The sequence below is a fragment of the Cucurbita moschata genome, unplaced genomic scaffold (genome assembly GCF_002738365.1).
Source record: "Cucurbita moschata cultivar Rifu unplaced genomic scaffold, Cmos_1.0 Cmo_Scf00004, whole genome shotgun sequence".
NCBI lineage: Eukaryota > Viridiplantae > Streptophyta > Magnoliopsida > Cucurbitales > Cucurbitaceae > Cucurbita > Cucurbita moschata.
In genome coordinates this window covers 4,959,118-4,980,289 of record NW_019268520.1, presented here as the reverse complement: position 1 = coordinate 4,980,289, position 21,172 = coordinate 4,959,118, and the positions used below count along the sequence as shown (strand labels likewise).

General features: G+C 36.6%; 2 protein-coding genes across 6 annotated transcripts; one reads left to right on the top strand and one right to left on the bottom strand.

The window, feature by feature from the left end:
- Positions 1–3,966: 3,966 nt before the first annotated feature.
- On the bottom strand, positions 3,967–9,693 carry LOC111442308 (protein N-terminal glutamine amidohydrolase). 5 transcript variants are annotated; one of them, XM_023079660.1, is made up of 8 exons: positions 9,513–9,693; positions 9,076–9,181; positions 8,004–8,057; positions 7,826–7,903; positions 7,554–7,684; positions 7,256–7,380; positions 5,878–6,046; positions 3,967–4,240 (listed from the first exon to the last, which is right to left on the bottom strand). In XM_023079660.1, exons 1-7 carry the CDS (start codon positions 9,584–9,586, stop codon positions 5,898–5,900), a joined length of 717 nt encoding a protein of 238 aa, XP_022935428.1. In that variant the 5' UTR covers positions 9,587–9,693; the 3' UTR covers positions 3,967–4,240; positions 5,878–5,897. The 5 variants fall into 5 exon arrangements, with proteins under 5 accessions (XP_022935428.1, XP_022935427.1, XP_022935426.1 ...); XM_023079659.1 differs by lacking the exon at positions 3,967–4,240 and adding an exon at positions 4,697–5,047; XM_023079658.1 differs by lacking the exon at positions 3,967–4,240 and having other exon boundaries at positions 5,709–6,046.
- A 1,356-nt stretch (positions 9,694–11,049) lies between these two features.
- On the top strand, positions 11,050–20,640 carry LOC111442305 (villin-3-like). The gene is made up of 24 exons (XM_023079654.1): positions 11,050–11,498; positions 12,461–12,613; positions 12,825–12,924; positions 13,014–13,082; positions 13,181–13,417; positions 13,513–13,690; positions 13,835–13,967; positions 14,300–14,459; positions 14,534–14,684; positions 14,771–14,871; positions 14,963–15,121; positions 15,778–15,846; positions 15,923–15,991; positions 16,087–16,224; positions 16,468–16,596; positions 17,729–17,876; positions 18,002–18,012; positions 18,088–18,228; positions 18,307–18,432; positions 19,024–19,086; positions 19,187–19,291; positions 19,379–19,619; positions 19,800–20,005; positions 20,085–20,640. The coding sequence occupies exons 2-24, from the start codon at positions 12,558–12,560 to the stop codon at positions 20,196–20,198; spliced, it is 2,904 nt and encodes a 967-aa protein (XP_022935422.1). The 5' UTR covers positions 11,050–11,498; positions 12,461–12,557; the 3' UTR covers positions 20,199–20,640.
- Positions 20,641–21,172: the final 532 nt, after the last annotated feature.

Sequence of the window (21,172 nt, the reverse complement as noted above, 5' to 3'; positions counted from 1 at the left end):
CCCCCAAAAAAAAAAAAAAAAAAAAAAACTTTATTCATTTTTCTTTTTTATTTATTTATTAAATTATATTATTTTCCTCGTTTGAGAAAATCGCCTATCCGATATCAGCAAAAGAGGACTCAAGGGGAAAAAACATAAAAACAAAGCGCACTGGGTAATGTTCCTCTACTCCGCATTCATATTCCGTATTCAACCTTTTTTCTACTCATCCAATGACATCTCGCCACGAGATCAAAGAGGGGTAGTTTCGTCATTTAAGGATAGCGTGGAATTATTCGATTTGTTGGATCACGATAAAATTATGAGGCTGCACAGAGGAAGTTGAAGCCTTGGAAATAATTTAACCGCACCCATTTGTGTCAAATTCCAGGCAAATTCATCCTAAATTCACTCGACATGAAAGTTAAAGTGGATGCGGGCGGTAATCCACTGCGACCCGCCACACTATAATCTTCTAAAGTATCTAATGACGTGGCGAAAATATTATTTTCGTCTTGTATTTTCATCCATTTTTTATTTTTAAAAACCGTACTTATTTTCTCACCTTACATTTTAATTCATATTTGATTAAAAAAATGGTCTTTAGAAAATAATTCTTTTAATTTCCGAAATTTGTCTGAGTTTTTTAAAACACCCTAACCAATAGATAATAAAATAAATTTAAAATGTATATTAACAAATAATTATCTGTCTTAAATATTTTTTTATAAATTTTAAAAATATATTTATATTATCTTATTATTTAATTAATTTCTTTTTTAAAAAAAAACCTCAAATAACTAGTTTTCAAAGAGGAAAATAATCTTATTGATAATTTTAGAAAAATAAAATAAAATTGAATATTCAGCTCGCACGTGGGAAAGGTGGCCACTGGAAGAGAGGTACGTGGTGGAACAGTGTGGGCATGAATGCAGAGGATAAAAAAATGGGGATTTGGGGGAGAACCGGGAACCGGGAAGAACGGTGGAATAGAAAGACGGATAACCGGTTAGGTAAGTAAAGAGGGAAGAAAAGGGAACAGGGAGATCCCGGTGATGGGCGCGCGCGTGCGTGAGGTCGAATAAATCAGAATGTAATGAAGGCTGGCGTCCGCCAATAAGATAGATTCGGGCTCTGGATCTTATCGTACGGAAGCGGACATCAGATGGTAGTCAATTCCGGTTAATTGACGAGTCAAATCACAAAGATTGGGAAAATAAATTAAGTATATTATTTTTAAAAAAATAAAAATTAATTAGTTTCCCTTTATAAAATTATAAATAACACCAAAAAAAAAAATCTAGTATCAATTAAATTATTATTTAATATTTGATGCAATTTATTAAAAAAATACAACAATTACGTACCTTATATTATAAAAAAATTAAAAATAAATTGACTAAATTTGAATAATTTTAGTAGGTTAATTAAAATAAAATAACATAATATTTTTCATGTATTTATTAATTTATAAGGAAGCTTGGAAAAAAAAGGGAAAAAGTTGAGTAATGTGGGCTATTATGGGAGTTGACCAAAAATAATAAAGTTGGAAGGAGGGGAAATTATAGGGTACGGCGCGGTTGTAGGGGAAGAATGGTGTGAGTAAAAATGAGGAGGTGGGGCCCAGGTGGTGGGACCAACTCCAGATTTTGCAGTTAAGACGTGGAAGAACGAAGAAGAAAATAATTATAAATTATTTATTTATTTTATTTATTTTATTTATTTTATTTATTTTAATAATTAAAATCTAGGAACGAAGGGAACAATCACGTGCCTTTCAAACACAAAAACAAAGTGGATAAGGACAACGTTGGACTCGACCTTCCTGAGTGTCCTGCCATTTCACACCCGACCCGACCCGACTCGGCTCGACCCTTCTTTTTTTTTTAATTTAATTTTATTGCTTTTATTGTGGTAGTATTGGAAATTCAAATTTTAACATTTTCTTAATAATAATAAATGCGTGTTTAATCAAATTTAACTTTCTGGGTAATTTTAATTTTATTATTTATAATTATTGGCATGAAAAAAATACAAATTTTTTAAATTAATATATTTAAGGAACTCAATTTTTTAATATTAAAATTGATATAAAGGTGACGAAAAACTGCCAAAAATAATAATAATAAAATAATTTAAACTGTAAAGGGAGAAATAAAAGAAGGAAAAAGAAAAAGGAGGGGTAAAATTGAAATATTGTTTTCATATTTTCCTAAAAAGAAGTGAAAAAAGAAAGCATTTTTAAACTATAATTTAAATTTTTATTAATTTTAAAACAGGCTTTCAATTTATTAAAAAATATGGTAGATTGAGAAGAAGAGAAAATAGAAAAATAATTAATTTTCTTTAAAAATTATAAAAAAAAAAAAAAAAAAGTTTATAAAACGGTGGGGCCCACAGAAGTGTGTGTATGTTTTTTCATTGAGTGGTGGGGCCAAGGGAGACACGTGGCAAATAATGGTTGCGTCGACGGCTACAATCAGAAGATTATTTTTGTGTGTTTGGTGGTGGAATTATTAATAATTAAAGAGGGTTATGTTATTGGAGTGAAAATGAAAGGATAAGCAAATAATAATAATAATAAATAAAACGGTTGACCATTTTACCCATGACTGTAATTTTGAGTTAAATTTTATTCAGAAAAAATCAAATTTTGATTTGCTTTAACTTTATTTTATTCACTTTATATTGATTTTGTTTTTAATTTATGTTTTTTTTAATTGTAATTAAAAAAATTATAAAAAATAAAAATTAAATATCTAATTTTTTTATTTTTTTTATTTATATAATATTAATTTGATTTGGTTGATTATCTGTTTAGGAATGTTATGAAAACCTTAGCAAGTTTTTCAAATGAAAAAAAAAAATTAAATTTTTATTTTTATTTTTAAAATTTAACTAACAATTCAAATATTTAATTAGAATATATAAAAATTATTATAAATAAATGGTGAGAAAGTGAAAATAGTGCTTAAGACTTAATTTTTAAAAATAAAAAATTAAATAGTTTCTTTTTTTTTTTTAATTTTATGTTTTTATTTGTTTTAGATGATTATATTTTTGTTGGAGAGATTTTAATTTTGTAGATGAAATATATCTTTAATAAAAAAAAAAGTACCTTATCCATGGAACAAACGTCCAATGTCCATGCGTTGGCAAAGGAATGAACGAGTGCTCGACTTGACGTTCACTTGTTTTAGGTATTTTTTTAGTATACGTAGTGAGTGAGAGAAGTGAAGAGTAAGAGGAAACATACGAGGAGAAAAGGAAAGAAGAAGAAAGAACAAGAGGAAAGACGGTCTATGAAGATAGTCTTTCACTTTGAGAAGCAGTTTAAGATAAATAGGTAGCATAGTCACGTTGCTGAGAATGTCGGGAATCTCGAAACTATCAATGTTGAATCCAAATTTCAAATTCTAGTTTAAATATTGAGTATCAAACGTTACAAAGACAAGTTTTTTCTCTTGTTTTTTTTTTCAATTTTATTTTTCACGTTTTGTTCATTTCAAATGCACAATAACATCGATCTCTACAAATTACCTAACAATAATTCTCAATAACAATTTTAGAAATGAAAAACACAAACGTTGTATTAATCTTCTAGAACAAATCGTTTAGTGTTCTTAAATATTTTAATTCCTATTATATTATTATTAGACTCTTCTTCCTACCATATAGACATATGTATGTAATTGGATCATATTGAATGGCCTCCATGTTTGGTAGATTTGCTTCAATTTCAATTTTTCTTAATTTTGAATCTCATTGATTTCTTTTTCCATGTTGTTTTTTTTTGGCCCTTTCCTTATTTTGATTTTCAAACTTTTGCTTCATTTTCAAACTATAATGGAAGATCAGGCCGATTTGAAGCTAGACCTAAAAAGGTTTATTCCTACCATTTATGCGGAATTTGTAAGTCTCTTTTTTCTATTATTTTTAATTTTAAGAAAAACTTAAATATAAACACTATTTACGTGCGATCCCATATCAGTTGGAGAGAGGAACAAAATATTCTTGTAAAGGTGTGAAAACTTCTTCCTATTAGACGTGTTGTAAAACTATGAAGTTGATGCCGGTACGTAACGAGTCAAAGCGAACATATCTACTAGCAGTGGGATTTGGCTGTTATAAATAATATCAGAGGCAGACACCGAGCGACGTGCTAGCAAGAACACTGGCTCCCAAAGGGTTGGATTGTGAGATCCCACATCAATTAGAGAGGGGAACGAAGCATTCCTTATAATGGTGTGAAAACCTCTCCCTAGTAGATGCATTTTAAAACTGTGAGGCTGACTACGTAACAAATCAAAATAGACAATATCTACTAATAATGGACATAAGCCGTTATAACCTAAGAGTGATGCGATGAAAATAATGTTGTCTAATCATAAAAATGACACAAAATTTCATATAAATTTTTTAAAAATTATTAATAAAAGTGTGCATCTAACCACTTTATCAAATTTTAAGTTTAGTTTGATGTATATTGTTGTTCATAAGTAGTAATACTTTATAAATTAGTCAGACAAAGCATGCTGAATATTGTAGGGCGGAATGACAAAGATTGATGCATCTATGGCCACAAATTATAAATTAATCAAACAATTTGAATGACCCAATCAATATTATAGGTAATTATAATCATAACCAATTTGAATTTTGTGTATTTCGAATATGAAATTTCATTGAAACGAGGGGTAGGGTTAACGACAAAAAATATAAGCATATCATAGAATATCATGTTCAATAGAATGCGTCTAAAATAAATTACGTAATATTAGACTTGAATGAGTACGACTTTCTATGTGTGAATAAATTAATTATAAAGCCTAAATTTGTTTATATTCATAAGTTGGTTCGTAAAAATTAATGGTGAGTTCTATAAACATGTAAGTTTTTCTTCTTTTTCGATTTCTATCCCTACTAACCTTGGCCAGAACTACGTGTGCAAATTTCCCTAGAAAAAAAGTTACTGTCTGGCATGAGCTTTAACCATTGAGAGAGCTTCCAACTCTTTCAGTCATCCTAGAGAAGATCATCTTAAAAATCCGGGCTAGAACGTTTTTCCCCTCAATTTGAAAGATAGTTCTTGCCAAGTAAGTTTGGGAGAGTGGAAAGATTTCCTCTAATCTCAGGATGGATTGATGGTATGTATTTTATGTCAGTAGCGTTGTACTCATTATAAAAAGTCCAATATTTACTATAAAGAGTTCTCATAGATTCTTGGAGCATGGTGTAACAGCCGGGCTTGAGCTGTTACTCCTTGGCCCCGGGTACAGGCATGGTTGAGTTGGATAACTTGGCCTAGTGTAGAGGTCAGTTGGCTGTGTCATAGACGATTGAACATGCACGCATAAGCGACATGTGTGGTCGAACAAGCTTGGATTCCGCACAAGCAATGCTCAATTGACAAAGACAAATTTCGCCTAAGGTCCAACAAAGTCACAAAATCGGGCGAAAAATGTAGATGGAGTTTGAGTTCCCCTTAAGGCTGGTCGTGAGCGTGTCAAGATCACGACGCCGCATGGTTGAAAAAGTACAACCGTGACACATGGTTTTCCAAAATCTCGAATCAAAAGATTATTTTAAAATTTCTCTCCTCCTTCCTGGGAGGGCCTTGAAAGTGATTATTAAAAATATCTTACAAGTTAGCAACCGGTTCCAATGGGCTGAACTCTAGAGAGGTAGCACAATAATCCATCCCCAGGACCCCAGTCAGTATCACTACATGCATAAGCAACCGCATAAACTTAATAAATGACTATAAAATTCCTAATTTGAGAAAGCAGCTCCAGGGTTTTTCAGGGTAAAACAATGCATTGAACCCAACTTTCAAGTAATCATCAGACTTTCAAGTTTCAAGTATAGAGAGGGAAACATAACCTTTCAGATGCATACCAGATCTTTCTCATTCTTGTTTAAAGAATTTGAGAGAAAAACTCCTCCAGATCATTTGCGGCCGCTCCAAGTTTTTGAGAAAAAACTGCATCTTTCACATCGATGTTGTTCGTATATACATCGGCCGCCTTGATCTCCATGTACTCATACAGGTTGTGAATAGTTCCATCTGATATCCAGGACAGTACATGAGGAAACATCAAAAGAATATCGTCGTCAACCTTGAGTTCAAACAAGTAAAGCCAAGGACATTCAATAGATATTCTATCTAGAAACATTTTAGATTTCAAACTTCAAAACCGGTTTTGAACAATAAACTAAAAATCAAAATTAATAGTTTCTTCCATGTGGGATCTCACTTTGATTAGGGAGAAGAACGATACATTCTTTGTAAGAATGTGGAAACCTCTCCCTAGCAGACGCGTTTTAAGAACCTCGAAAACTTTGAGGGAAAGCTCAAAAGGGAAAGCCTAAAGAGGACAATACTGCTAGTGGTGGGCTTGGACCGTTACAAATGGTATCAAAGCCAGATACCGGGCGATGTGCCAGCAAGGAGGCTAAGCCCCAAAGGGGGGTGGACATGAAATGGTGTGCCAACAAGGACGCTGGCCCCAAAGGGGGTGGATTGAGGGGTCCCACATCAATTGGAGAAGGGAATGAGTGTCAATGGGGATGCTGGACCCTAAAGGGGGTGGATTGTGAGATCTCACATCAGTTGGGGAGGAGAATGAAACATTCTTTATAAGGGTGTGGAAACCTTTCCCTAGCAATCGCGTTTAGAAACCTTGAGGGGAAACCCAAAAGGGAAAGCCTAAATAGGACAATGCCTGCTAGCAATGGGTTTGGGCCGTTACAGGTAACTCTCCCTCGCTTGAAAAAAAAAAAAAAGGCATTTCTCCAAGAGGAGAGACATTTTTTAAACTTTTCCGGGACCAAGGCCAAATGTTCACCTCACAACCCAAGAGAGACGCCTAAGAAGACAGCTTAGAGAGTTCACAATTAATAGACAGGTTGGATGACATAGCCACAATCATCATGTAAACCAATAGTAAGCTTTCTAGTTCCTAAAACTCCTATCAAATATGGTAGGGAAGCCTAGTCTAGAAATTGATCCACTTAAGACAAATAAGTGACAAAGCAAAGCATGCAACCATGGTGTTTTATTCAACACGTAATTTTCCAGAATCGTTAATGCCCAATTTAAGAGTTCTCAAGTTTTTCAACACAGTTCTTCGCCAAAAAATAATAAAATAAACAAACAAATAAATAAAAATGAAACTCAGAAGCAATCACCAACCAGTTTATCATCAAAACAAACAATGCATCAACGGCGTACATGAACATGATATTTGATTACCCATTAGGGGCAGGCATTTACCTTCAGCAACAATGGCTTCATAGTCAGGGGGTTTAGCAATCCAATTTCCATGGGAATCTTTCATGTGCCTTCTATCAGATGCGAAGTGACGAAAAAATATTGGAGCATGGATGATTCTGAAAAGCCTGTCCCCAGGAATAGCAGCTTTTGATTAAAAATTTGATCAACATGAGTCAAGCTTGAGTTACACTTTTAAGAACACATAGTCCCAAATGTTTTTCAACCAATAAAATGCAACGACCTGATAATTGTGACGTATGCATTAGACAAAAAAAAAGTTGTAGCTGACGGGCTTTACCTTTGATACTCGGGGGAGATTTGAAACGATGGCCTGATAGCTTGCGACACGTAGCTGCCCAGAGGGATAGGTAAAGGAAGAGTGGAGTCTAAATCCCACACTATAAAAGGAAATTCACCTTCTGTTTTTCTCTGTCAATTGAAATGAGCTCAACATCTCAAAAGTAGAAAACAATAAAAGCTTGCAACAATGATCAAAATAAAGATCTGATGCAACTTGCTGAGTAATTACGACTCGAACAACTATTATTAAAGCAGGATAGACTATCTTACCTGAACGCAAATCACATGGTAATCCCACAAAACAAGACCATCTTCTCTTTTGCTGGCTTTTTGATGCCAAAGGGGAATCTAAACAATTTTTTTGGGGGAGTGGGAGGAGTTAGAATTATAATTTGTTAACAAGGATTTCACTCAGGGAAAGAGGAATTTTAACAAAATTTTATCTAACCTGAACAAAATGATCAATACCGGGCTTAAGAGTAATCTTGTTCCAGAGCAAATACTTCATTTGCAATAAGAAACAAGACAACAATTTCATTGATAAAATAAAATGAAAAGAGAAACAAGAGAAGCCTTTCAGAAACCCGTAGGGCAAAAGATTAAAAATCACATCCAAGTGAGAGCTACACAAGAGACTGTGTAGTTACAAAAATGAATTAGAAGGGGAACTCCAACAGGAAACAATGAAAACTACGAGGTGCCAAATGTTTTTAACCGTCTTCTACTATTCTAAACAGCTTTCTGTTTCTTTAAAAGCGTACGCTAAGAGAACATGAATACTGTAACCGCCCAAGCCCAACACTAGCAGATATTATCCGACTTGGCCCGTTACGTATCGTCATCAGCCTCACAGTTTTAAAACGCTATGCTAGGGAGAGGTTTCCACACCCTTATAAGGAATGCTTCGTTCCTCTCTTCAACCATGTGGGATCTCACAATCTACTTCCCTTGGGGCCCAATGTCCTCGCTAGCACACCGTTCGATGTCTGACTCTAATACCATTGTAACAGCCCAAGCTCGCCACTAACAGATATTATCCGCTTTGGCCCATTGCATATCGCTGTCAGCCTCACAGTTTTAAAAAGCGTACGCTAGGGAGAGGTTTCTACACCCTTATAAGGCATGCTTCGTTCCCCTCTCCAACCAATGTAGGATCTCACAATCCCTTGGGGGGCCAGCGTCCTCGCTAGCACACCATTCGGTGCTCGACTCTGATACCATCTGTAACAGCCCAAGCTCACTGCCAGCAAATATTGTCCGCTTTGGCCCATTACGTATCGCCGTCGACCTCACGATTTTAAAACGTGTCTATTAGGGAGAGGTTTCCACACTCTTATAAAGAATGTTTCGTTCCTCCTCTCCAACCAATATGAGATCTCACAATATCACTATTAAACCTAGGGCTACCAATGGCCAAAAATGATACTTCGAATAGCAATAAGAAATGCCTAGAGTCATTTAGCAGAACTGATTCATCCTCAGAAATGGCCAAATCACTAGAGAAAGAATAACATACGTGCCTGCTTCTTCTCATTAGAAATGAAAACAACAAAAAGATCAGCTCCCGTTGCATCATCCATTCTGTTTGTACATAATTTCTTGCATAGAAAATATACATTCTCCTCACTGCAAAATCGAAAGCACGAAACACTTAATTACACTTCCTTTTCGTCAATGAATTAGCGCTATGAGGTCAAAAACCTAGAATCGAGCCCACAATAAATCCTCTTCAGCATTTTAGAAACACGAATTCAAGACTGTATTATAAGTATGAATCTCCATTATTAATAAATATACCCTATCCGATTCCGGATAAATTTTCGCAGCATATCGTGAGAAGAACCTCATGAAGATATTAACAAAAAAAATGTACAAGAACAGAGAAACAATGATAAAATAGAGAATAATTCACACGAAGGATTCAGCAGATGAACGAAAAGGATCGTCGATTGATTACCAGTAAAAAGGCGTATGGCAGAACTGAGAAACGTCCAAATCAATCGATTCTACAGTTGATAGTGTGGAAGCCATGGCTCAATCGGCTAGAGCCTGAATCCCTTGGGAAAACGAAGTTCTTTCAGAAATCAGTTCCCATTTTCGAGCGAGATTGCTTTCGAGCAAACCCATTTTTCTATAAGCACTTCCAATAAAAACGCTGATGAGTGATCCTTACAAGACCTTCTCATATTGTTTTAGTCCATTACGTATAGTCGTCAACTTTATAGTTTTAAAACGGTCTATAAAGGAGTTTAATCTTACTCCGATCAATACCTCGCACCGCTCGGTGTCTGGCTCTTATACCATTTGTAACAACTCAAGCCACCGCTAGTAAATATTGTCCGCTTTAACTCGTTATGCATCATCGTTAGCCTCACAATTTAAAAAACGTGTCTATTAAGAAGAGGTTTCCACACTTTTATCGCAAGTCATGACAATATATATACTCACGGCCAAATATTTTTCTATGTCTACTCAGTACAATAAATATGTCTTTCTATGATACCATATCGAGACCAAATTGAAGAGAGGATAATAAAAAGTCATAAACGACTAGAGGCACGTTTTCTTTTTTATTATAAATATTTAATGATATTTTTTTAACCGTGCAGAAAGATATTTGTTAAAGCGATTTTTTCTTATTATTTCAGTAATTTAATTCAAGAAAATTATTTTAATCGTATTGAAAGCAAAATAAGAGGATAGGTCTCTATTATTTCTATTAGGCTTCGATGATCATTATTTTCAATGATGTAAATTTGATGTGGTTAGAAGTACTTATTTTGAGAAGACAAAAACTCGAGTACACGTGCCAAAAAGTACTGAGAGGATACAAGCTGATTACTTTTTGATTTAGGACATATGCACGTTGCATTAAAAAGGCTGATGCTCGAGCTAGGTATATAACATGTTATTATGATCGTTAATATATTAAATATACGACCACTTTCACGGTTAATGTTATAACTTTTAGTAGTAATTTGGTAGGTAACGTTTTCAGACACTGTCGATAAAAATTTGCTTAGTGAGTACTACGTTTTCGATCCCGTAATACCTCAATTTTTATTGTCTGCTTTTGGCCTGTTATATATCGTTGTTAGCTCCACAATTTTAAAACTGTCTACTAAAGAGAAGTTTTCACACCCTTCTAAGGAATGTTTCGTTCTGTTCTCCAACCAACGTAGGATCTCACGTATCCTAATCTCTTTTGGTTGCTCTTAGATTGGAAAAAACTTATTTGCAATTTTTTATGTTCGGTATGAGTTAGTTTCATGAGCGAAATAGAACCTTGTCTAAGATTCAACGAAGCCGAAAGACGAACGAAAAAAAGTATAACGAGATTCGGGTTTCTCTTAAAATCGATCATTATCGTGTCAAAACCATAATGCCCCACGAACCAAGAACTTGCAAAACTAGCTTGAGGTTCATACCATTTGGATAAGGTGTTCTTGTCAAAGTTCGTCATTTCAATCTTAATTTCTAAGAAATTTCATACCCAACTCATCCAATCGCTTGGCGGAATTACCAAACACGACAGAATCGGAAGAGCCATCGAAGAAAAAACAGGGCCCCAATTGGGCGGTGCCATCGTCAACGGATCCCTTCCCTTAAATAACGATTTTCAATTCCATCTCGTCTCCGTGTGTTTCCGTTTTCTTGTTCCACTGTAATTCGAGCGACCCAACCAAACTTTGATTGCTCTCTTTCTCGCCCTGAATTGTTATCTCAAAAGCCTGAAAAGTTGAATTGAGAGAGAGAGAGAGAGAAGAAAAATTAGACACATACAGCAATAATTCCCACTTTTCTTTTTCCAACTATCTTCTATATCATTCTTTATTGCCAGCTCTGCGGCCCCGTCTTCTCCCATTCCGCTTTCTTGCGTTTCTTACTCACTCCTCTCTCCTCCACCCTTTGTTTCCAGAGGGTGTGGGAGATCTCCGTGCAGGTCAGCTGAATCAATTCGATTGGGCTTTGTTTATCGCTGATCTCGTCTTTAATCGCTAACCCCATGTGATTGTTCTTTTGATCTGGGTGTTTCTTCGTTTTGTTTTTGATTTTTTCATTCTGGGTTTTGTTTGTTTGTTCTTGTTGTGTTCATATCTGGTTCAGATGCCATCGAAGCTTTGATCTGATTGGGACATGCCACTTTGTGGTTTATTGTTGATCCTTTTATTGGTGATCTATAAATGTTTTGGACTTGTTCTATCTCATTTGTATGCGTTCTTACTGTGTACTTGAAGTTTGATATTGTAGTTCATCCATTATTTCGAGGAGAATCTAGCAACTTGGATATGGGTAATTGTTAGGCTAAGCAAATCTCCCAATTTAGAATTGATATCAATGCTTGATTACAGCAGCCGATATCGTCCAGTGCTAACAAAACAATGAGATTTGTTCTCTGGATTGTTCTTCCACATCTGAGATTTGGACTACAGCAGCTGACTTAATCTTAAAGAGCATACTGATTATAATTTTGAGGGTGGAAGAAGAATGCATTGTTCTTGGTAAAAAAACATGGATTGTCTCTTGTCAGAAGTTTTAAGGGAGTACTTTTGTCATTCATGTCTCCTAAACGATGTTTGCATCGGCATCGAGAAACTGAAATAGAAGGGCATCCTTGCTCATGGAATTCTCTAATGTGTGGTTATGTGGTGAAGATCAGTGACTGAACTTACATTGCCATGCTCAAAGGATTCTGTGAGATGAAGATCTAAGATGTTTGTTTGAGTGGCGATGTAAGGTCTAGCAAAGGGGAAAAATGCAAGAAAATACATTAAGAAATAGCTCATATTGTTTTGCTTGCATTGAATTTTATAAGTCTGTTCACGTATCTTTTATTTTCTTGTTTTCCACTGATTTATCACCATTGTACTCTGTTTGACACCCCTGTTTTCTCTCTTCTTGCAGTGAATTCTTGTGGCATATCCAGAGTTCAGATTCAGTAATTTAAAATCTGTCAGTTTCTCTTGAAACTAAAGAGACAGTAGCAGAGAAATATTCTCCAATGTCTAGCTCTGCCAAAGCCTTGGATCCTGCATTTCAGGCAGTTGGACAAAGAGTGTATCCTTAGAAAACTTCGAAACTTGTTCGTCTGGAAAATAATGTTCTGTAATTCATTCGAGATTAGAGCTGTATACTTGTCGTGTTATTTGGATACTAATAATATGGAAGTGCGATTCGATAGAATATTTGACTGTAGTTTCTTGTATGTGATGGATTATATTTAGAGCATGTCTCAGAAGTTTTAGATGTTGAACTTAATTTCCTTTAGTGGAACAGAAATCTGGCGAATTGAGAACTTTCAGCCTGTTCCGTTGCCAAAGTCGGACCATGGGAAATTTTACATGGGGGATAGTTACATAATACTGCAGGCATTTCATTCTAGTTCTTCTCGTCTTTAATGCTTGCGAATCTTGTGATATGTCTTTGTTATTGAACTAGATCTTTACTTTTTATGCAGACATCTCAGGGCAAAGGTGGTTCTTACCTCTATGATATACACTTTTGGATTGGAAGAGATACTAGTCAGGTATCATCTCCTTAATTCATCTTCCTCTTTTCCTCATTGAGAACTGAAAGGTGAATTTTGTTTTATTAGGACTTGATTGTCTTTGGCTTTTGTGTTAGGATGAAGCAGGAACTGCAGCTATTAAAACTGTGGAGCTTGATGCGTCTCTTGGAGGACGTGCAGTACAACACAGAGAAATTCAAGGCCACGAATCAGAAAAATTCTTGTCATACTTCAAACCTTGTATCATACCATTGGAGGGAGGTGTCGCATCTGGATTTAAGAAACCCGAGGAAGAACAATTTGAAACACGATTGTATGTCTGTAGAGGAAAGCGAGTTATCCGAATGAAACAGGCACTTGATTTTTCTTTCCAGGAGTTTGTATATTCAACAGCGTTTCTTCCAGTGACATGGAGTTTTGATGTTTACTTTTGCATTTGGCTATCCAGGTTCCCTTTGCTCGTTCATCACTAAATCATGATGATGTGTTCATCTTGGACACCGAGAGCAAGATATTTCAGTTCAATGGTGCAAACTCTAATATCCAGGAGAGGGCAAAAGCTTTGGAAGTGGTTCAATTCTTGAAGGATAAAAATCACGAGGGGAAGTGCGATGTTGCAATTGTTGGTAGGAATAGAATATATACTAATGTTTTTTGACCATCCCCATGTTTTATAGTCCATCCGTGCCCCGTTCAATTATGTTTTTTATTCATGGTTGATGATTTCCATTTGCAATACATTGAGTTAAGCATTATTTTAAACATACTAGACGACGGGAAGTTGGATACAGAGTCGGACTCTGGTGAGTTTTGGGTCCTATTTGGTGGCTTTGCACCTATTGGGAAGAAAATTGCTAGTGAAGACGACATAATTCCAGAATCTACTCCTGCTAAGCTTCACAGGTTTGTGTTGGCATTACCTGATTTTAGTTTAAGAAAATTTATGGAATTTTCGTGTGGCAAACGATTTAGAATGGATAATGACTCCTAGCCTAATACAGTTCAGACCGAAATTTATGAGCCTATTTTGATATTCACAAGCAAATGAACTCACATGAGAAAGTGTTCCTCCATTTTGAAAATTTGCTCTTGTTTTGTTTAAGAATTTTTTTTGAAGAAGCATATAAGATCATTGGAATTTAAAGTTTTCTGTGATTAATGATATTTTCTTAACTTTGGCATTTGAACCTCACTCCTGGAAGCACATATTTCTAATTTTTGTCGATTTTTTTTAGCGTTGATGGTGGTGAAGTAAAAGTTGTTGATGGCGAACTATCGAAGTCCCTGTTGGAAAATAATAAGTGTTATCTGCTGGACTGCGGTGCTGAAGTATTTGTCTGGGTTGGAAGAGTGACACAAGTAGAGGAGCGAAAAGCAGCAATTCAAGTAGCCGAGGTAAGCCCCCGTGCCAAAATTTCTACTAATTAACGCTATGCACGAGATTTATCAAAACAATACTTTATATTCAGGAATTTATTGCCAGCCAGAATAGGCCAAAGGCAACTCGTGTTACTCGGGTTATACAAGGTTATGAAACACATTCTTTTAAGTCCAACTTTGAGTCCTGGCCAGTTGGATCAGCGACTACCGGTGCTGAGGAAGGAAGGGGAAAAGTAGCTGGTAGTTATCACATCCAATTTATAAAAGGAGTTTTCTATTCCGTTTGCTTCAAGTATTATTCAGTATGGTACTCTTTTTGTAAATAGCTCTATTGAAGCAACAAGGTCTTGGTCTCAAGGGACTAACAAAGAGTGCACCAGTGAATGAGGAAGTTCCACCCTTGCTGGAGGGAGGTGGAAAAATGGAGGTTTAAATGATACTTAGTTTTGGTTGTTTAAAATGACTAAATTAGTTTTGATTGTATAATTGGGTTCTTGATGGTTTTTTTCATTCTCCAGGTATGGCGAATCAATGGCAGTGCCAAAACTTCATTGCCAGAAGAGGATATTGGTAAATTTTACAGTGGAGACTGCTACATCATTCTTTATACCTACCACTCTGGTGAGAGGAAAGAAGATTATTTCTTGTGCTCTTGGTTTGGAAAGGACAGCATTGAGGTTAGTCAGCTTAGGATTTATTTTGTGAAAATCTAACTATTATAAAGTATACGCTTTAACTTGCAATGTGGTTGTGAGATCTCACATCAATTGGAGAGGGGAACGAACCATTCCTTATAAGGGTGTAGAAACCTCTCCCTAGTAGACGCGTTTTAAAACTGTGAGACTGACGGCGATACATAACGCGCCAAAGCGGACAACATTTGCTAGCGGTGGGATTTGGTTGTTACAAATGGTATCAGAGCCATACACCAGATGGTGTGCCAGCGAGGACGCTAGGTCCCCACGGGGGTGGATTGTGATATCCCACATCGGTTGGAGAGGGGAACGAAGCATTCCTTATAAGGGTTTGAAAACCTCTCCCTTGTAGACGCATTCTAGCCTTCCCTACTGTGTGATACACTTTGGAGGATCTTTCTTTAATTTCCTTGGCTTTAGGTGGATTCTCATCACCATAGTATTTTTCTTGATCTAATGAAAGTCACTATTGTTTCCTATAAAAAAAAATTTGCTTGTAATCCGTTCAAAAAGTGTGGGGATGTTTTCTTATTAACCTAACATTTCAATTTCATAACACATTTAAGTGCATTTGTGCATAAACATCTGTTTATTGTTTAATTGTTGTCAAACCATTTCCTATATATTTCAAACCTCAGGAAGATCAAAAGATGGCGACACGGTTGACTAATACAATGTTCAACTCGCTGAAAGGGAGGCCTGTTCAGGTAACATAATCATGAAGTATAGATGATAAAATAGTTTCTATCTTTGAAATTTTCCTTATCATATATTTTCTTGCAGGGTCGCATATTTGAAGGCAAAGAGCCACCCCAATTTATTGCCCTCTTTCAACCTTTTGTAGTCCTCAAGGTGATGTAGTTTCCTTTACAAGGTTCTGATGTGGGACTGAGAGGGTCCCTGAGAGAGAGAGATAACCATCATTTTCTTAATGAACTTTGCTGCAGGGTGGCTTGAGTTCTAGTTACAAGAAAGTCATTGCTGATAAAGCTTTGGCTGATGAGACTTACACGGCAGATTCTGTTGCCCTCATTAGGATATCTCAAACATCCATTCACAACAATAAAGCAGTGCAAGTTGAAGCTGTATGTTCTAGTGATTTTGATCATTTTTTTGCTATGTTACCTGCAGTTCATGCTATTTTAAATGCCTTTCAACCATCCCTCTTGACGTTTGAAATATATATGTGCATATATATTCAAGCTGACTGGAAATGATGTTTAACATTGTCATTGGGAATGCCCCATGTTTATGCTGGAAGTCTGTTTCTAATTTGAGCCATTTAATATTCAAGTGTTACGGTAATGTCTAAACTTCTGATTCTTTAGGTTGCGACGTCATTGAACTCTACGGAGTGTTTTGTCCTGCAATCTGGCTCTTCCGTTTTCTCATGGCATGGAAACCAAAGTACATTCGAGCAGCAACAGTTAGCTGCAAAAGTCGCAGAGTTTCTAAAGGTAAGGTCTCAAACATTTTATCCTTGAATGGTTACAAATCTTCCTTTGCATGTGTCACATCCAAACTTTTGTTTGGACTACGAGTTTGTGTCTGACAAACAGTGGATAATTTGACATTTGGGTTACTTATTAAGCACTATAGTCACTCCACGTCAGGTACTAGTTCGACAATTTGGATGTCCAGAACAGCTGAGATGTCTTATCAGACGATAGTGAGTATTTGTTGAGCACAATGGATATGCATTGGACACTTATGAACATATGTAAAAGAATTTATTGACACTTGAGCTTAAGTGTTCAAACGTTTATTTATTTGTTTACTTTCTAAAAAAATGAACAAAAAGAAATATAAGTCCATCATTATTGAAGTGAAATATATAAAATTGGGGTTTTAAGCATATTGATACATTTTTTTTCTTCATGGAAACGGTGAGATTCAACATCGGTTTGGGAGGAGAAAGAAGTTTCTTTATAAGGGTGTGGAAACCTCTCCATAGCAGACGCTTTTAAAAACCTTGAGGGGAAGTCTAGAAAGGAAAGTTCAAAGAGGATAATATCTACTAGCCGTAGACTTGGACTATTATAAATGGTATCAGAGCCAGACACGCGGTGTGCCAGCGAGGACGCTGTACCACGAAGGGGAGTGGATAGTGAGATCTCACATTGATTAGAGAGAGGAACGAGTGCCAGCGAGGATGCTAGGCCCCGAAGGAGGGTGGATTGCGAGATCCAACATCGGTTGGGGAGGAGAATGAATCATTCTTTATAAGGGTGTAGAAGCCTCTCCCTAGCAAACACAGTTTAAAAACCTTGTGGGGAAGCCTAAAAGGGAAAGCTCAAAGAGGACAATATCTACTAGCGGTGGGCTTGGACTATTATAGAAACTTTTTCTAAGAGTTAAAATAATGGAAATGTTAAGGACACAAAAGGGCATACAAAAAGATAGCCCAACAAAAGGAGCCAAACCCAAGTTACAATAGTAGATTTTCTTGTATAGCTTTTCTTTCATCTTTCGATAATTACAGATTAGAAGTATCGTTTTTTAGCGTTCGAAGATATCTTGTCTCGTTCTTCTTTTCGTATATGTATACTGATATTTGTTAACTCGGTTGTTATTTTGTCTCTAACACAGCCAGGTGCTACTGTGAAACATGCAAAGGAAGGAACAGAGAGTTCAACCTTCTGGTTTCCACTTGGAGGGAAACAAAGTTACAACAGTAAAAAAGTATCTCAGGATATTGTCAGGGATCCCCACTTGTATGCATTTTCGTTCAGTCAAGGTGACATAGGTTCTTTTGTACGTTACAAGAAATTATCTCATTTCGTTTTCAACTGTTATCATTGCTGACTTTTCATTCTTAACTGCTTCCCTGTTGGTGGTTGATCTTCGCATTTGTTCTTAAAGGAAAGTTCCAGGTGAATATTTGGATTCCTTGTTAATGAAAAAGTTAACCAGATGCAGTATTATGATCTTAAATTTATCATGCGCAGGTAGAGGAAATTTACAACTTTTCTCAAGATGATCTGTTGACAGAGGATATCTTGATACTTGACACTCAAGCTGAAGTGTTTATATGGATTGGTCATTCCGTTGACCCGAAAGAAAAGCAAAATGCTTGGGAAATTGGTCAGGTAGGAGTCGTAGAACTATATCGTGCACATTTCAATTTGCTTTCATTCATGTTGCGTTTCGTTTTTTTTTTTTTCCAGAAATATGTGGAGATGGCTGCATGTCTAGAGGGATTGTCTCCTAACGTGCCGTTGTATAAAGTCTCGGAAGGAAACGAGCCATGCTTCTTCACGACGTACTTCTCATGGGATTATTCCAAGGCCATTGTATGTGCTCGAACTTTGATTACTCGTTTATTGCTTAATCCTATAAATCTTGCAAACTTTCAACAAATTTATGCTGTTGTTAAGTTTGTCGCAAAAAATGATGTTTTTAATACTTCATAGTTGGCCATGAAATTTTGATAATATGATCACTTCCATTCTCTGCTTGTAGTTACATACTCCGTTTTTTGTAAAAAAGGGAAAAGCAAAACCTTCAATAGCATCCTCCCGTAAGAACAAATAAACTTGCGAAGCGTAGAAGCATCTAATACGGACTTTATCTTTAGCTGTTACCGATTTGGTTCTTTGGGCATCCAAGTTAATTTGCACAAATGCTAGAAGCCCCTACGTGAGATCCCACGTCAGTTGGAGAAGGGAACGAAGCATTCCTTAAAAGGGTGTGGAAACCTCTCCTTAATAAACGCATTTTAAAACCTTGAGGGAAAGCCCAAAGAGGACAATATCTGCTAGCGGTGGACTTGGGCTGTTACACCCTAATACACACTTTGTTGTAAAATGAAAATTAGCGTGTGCAATTGGAACGATTTATTTGAGTTGCCATATGCAGTGTTTTAATCTTTGGATGGAACCCAGGTTCAAGGGAACTCATTCCAAAAGAAGGTGACTTTACTCTTTGGCATTGGACATAATGTGGAGGTAATCAACTTCCTCTAGCTTCTACTTAAAGAAGCCTCTGTTCTTGGTATGAGATTATAAAGATAATATTATCTGATTTTTCATGCTCTTGTTGAGATAGGAAAAGTCAAATGGGAACCAAGGAGGAGGACCAACGCAGAGAGCTTCAGCTTTAGCTGCCTTGTCGTCTGCATTTAATCCATCTGCAGATAAATCCACCCACTTGGTAATGACACAGCACAATAACTTCTTGTGTGTGATTTTAAAGAGTAAGGTTAATTTCAAGTTGATTTGATTGGCCATTGATTGGCAGAGTCTAGATAAGTCCAATGGATCTAGCCAGGGAAGCGGTCCGAGGCAACGTGCTGAAGCTCTAGCTGCCTTGACCTCTGCTTTTAAGTCGTCGCCTGCAAAGGCATCTTCTACATCGAGAGTATCGGGCAGAGGGAAAGGCTCACAAAGGGCAGCAGCTGTAGCTGCTCTTTCATCTGTTCTTACTGCTGAAAAGAAAAAGCCTAATGATTCCTCTCCTCCTCCAGAGAGTAACGTTCCAGGTTAGAAGACTTTTCCGCTTCGTTTCTCTATCGAAAAATTCGGGTGGATAACGGGTTAATCTAATAGCACCACATTGCCTTCTAGCTCGCATCGATTTCTTCTTTTAGCTGTTAGTTTGAGTTAGATAAGTAAAGATTTGAATATCAAAGAACTGAATATGGTGCATTAAATGGTGGCAGCTGAACAAATAGAGAGCCCTGAAGAAGTCTTGGATCTTAAGGAGCGATGGGAAACGACTCCTGTATCAAAAAACCATTCCGACGATGCAGATGTAAATCAAGAGGGCCTGCAGGAAGAGAATGGTAGTCTAGCTGTTTTTAGTTACGATCGACTGAAGGCCAGATCCGATAACCCAGTGACCGGAATTGATCTGAAAAAGAGAGAGGTATGTCTCGTATTCGTTTTCTTGGCGAGTTAATACACATATCTTCCTTAGTTCCAACTGTTTGGGCATGTTTTCTTAGGCCTATCTCTCAGATGAAGAGTTCCAAACTGTATTTGGAACAACAAAAGAAGCATTCTATAAGTTGCCAAAATGGAAGCAAGACATGCAAAAGAAGAAAGCCGATTTGTTCTAATGAACGAATCGAGATCGAACGAGAATATCGCTGCTCTCTAAGTATCAACTCTACATTTCTTCATCTATTTTGTTTTCAACTTGTTTATCTTGGTTGAGCTGAAATGTGTTGGCATTTTGATATTTGCCATTGTTGAACATAGTCATAGTTATTGTCATTCAACTGTGCTGCTGCCTGGAGTGATCTTCTTTTTTGCCCTTTTGATTCTGTATGACTCTTTGGTCATTGTTGCTGGTTGGTATGTAATGTTCAGAAGTTGTAGAACACGGAACCAGGCAGCCAATTCTTTCATTTGGTCCTCTAGTAGTTTATTTGCAAGTTTCGCCCTACTGTTGTAGTTTTCATTTGCTAGTAGGTTGCGGGTTGTATATGAAACGATTACGTCGTATGCGTCGTTCTATTTTATACAAGGAATGACATACTTTTCTGTTGTTTGATATCATCTATATATCAGTATTGATATGCATCTAAGTTTGAAGTTGCTATTGAATTCCTCACCTTATTCTTGTTGGCATTCAAAGGAGTGAAATGGAGAAGTTCAGTGTCCTGATCTCATATCGGTTGGAGAGGGGAACGAAACATTGCTTATAAGGGTGTGGAACCTCTCCCTAATATACGTGTTTTAAAATCGTGAGGTTGACGACAATACATAATAGGCCAAAGTGGACAATATCTACTAGTGGTGAGTTTGGGCTGTTATAAATGATATAAGAGCCAGACACTGGGTGGTGTGTCAGCAAGGACATTGGGCACCTAAGAGAGTGGATTGTGAGATCCCACGTCGGTTGGAGAGGGGAACGAAGCATTCCTCCTTATAAGGGTGTGGAACCTCTCCCTAACATATGTGTTTTAAAACCGTGAGGTTGACGACAATACGTAATAGGCCAAAACGGACAATATCTGTTAGTGGTGAGTTTGGGTTGTTACAAATGATATTAGAGCCAGACACCAGGTGGTGTGTCAGCAAGGACGTT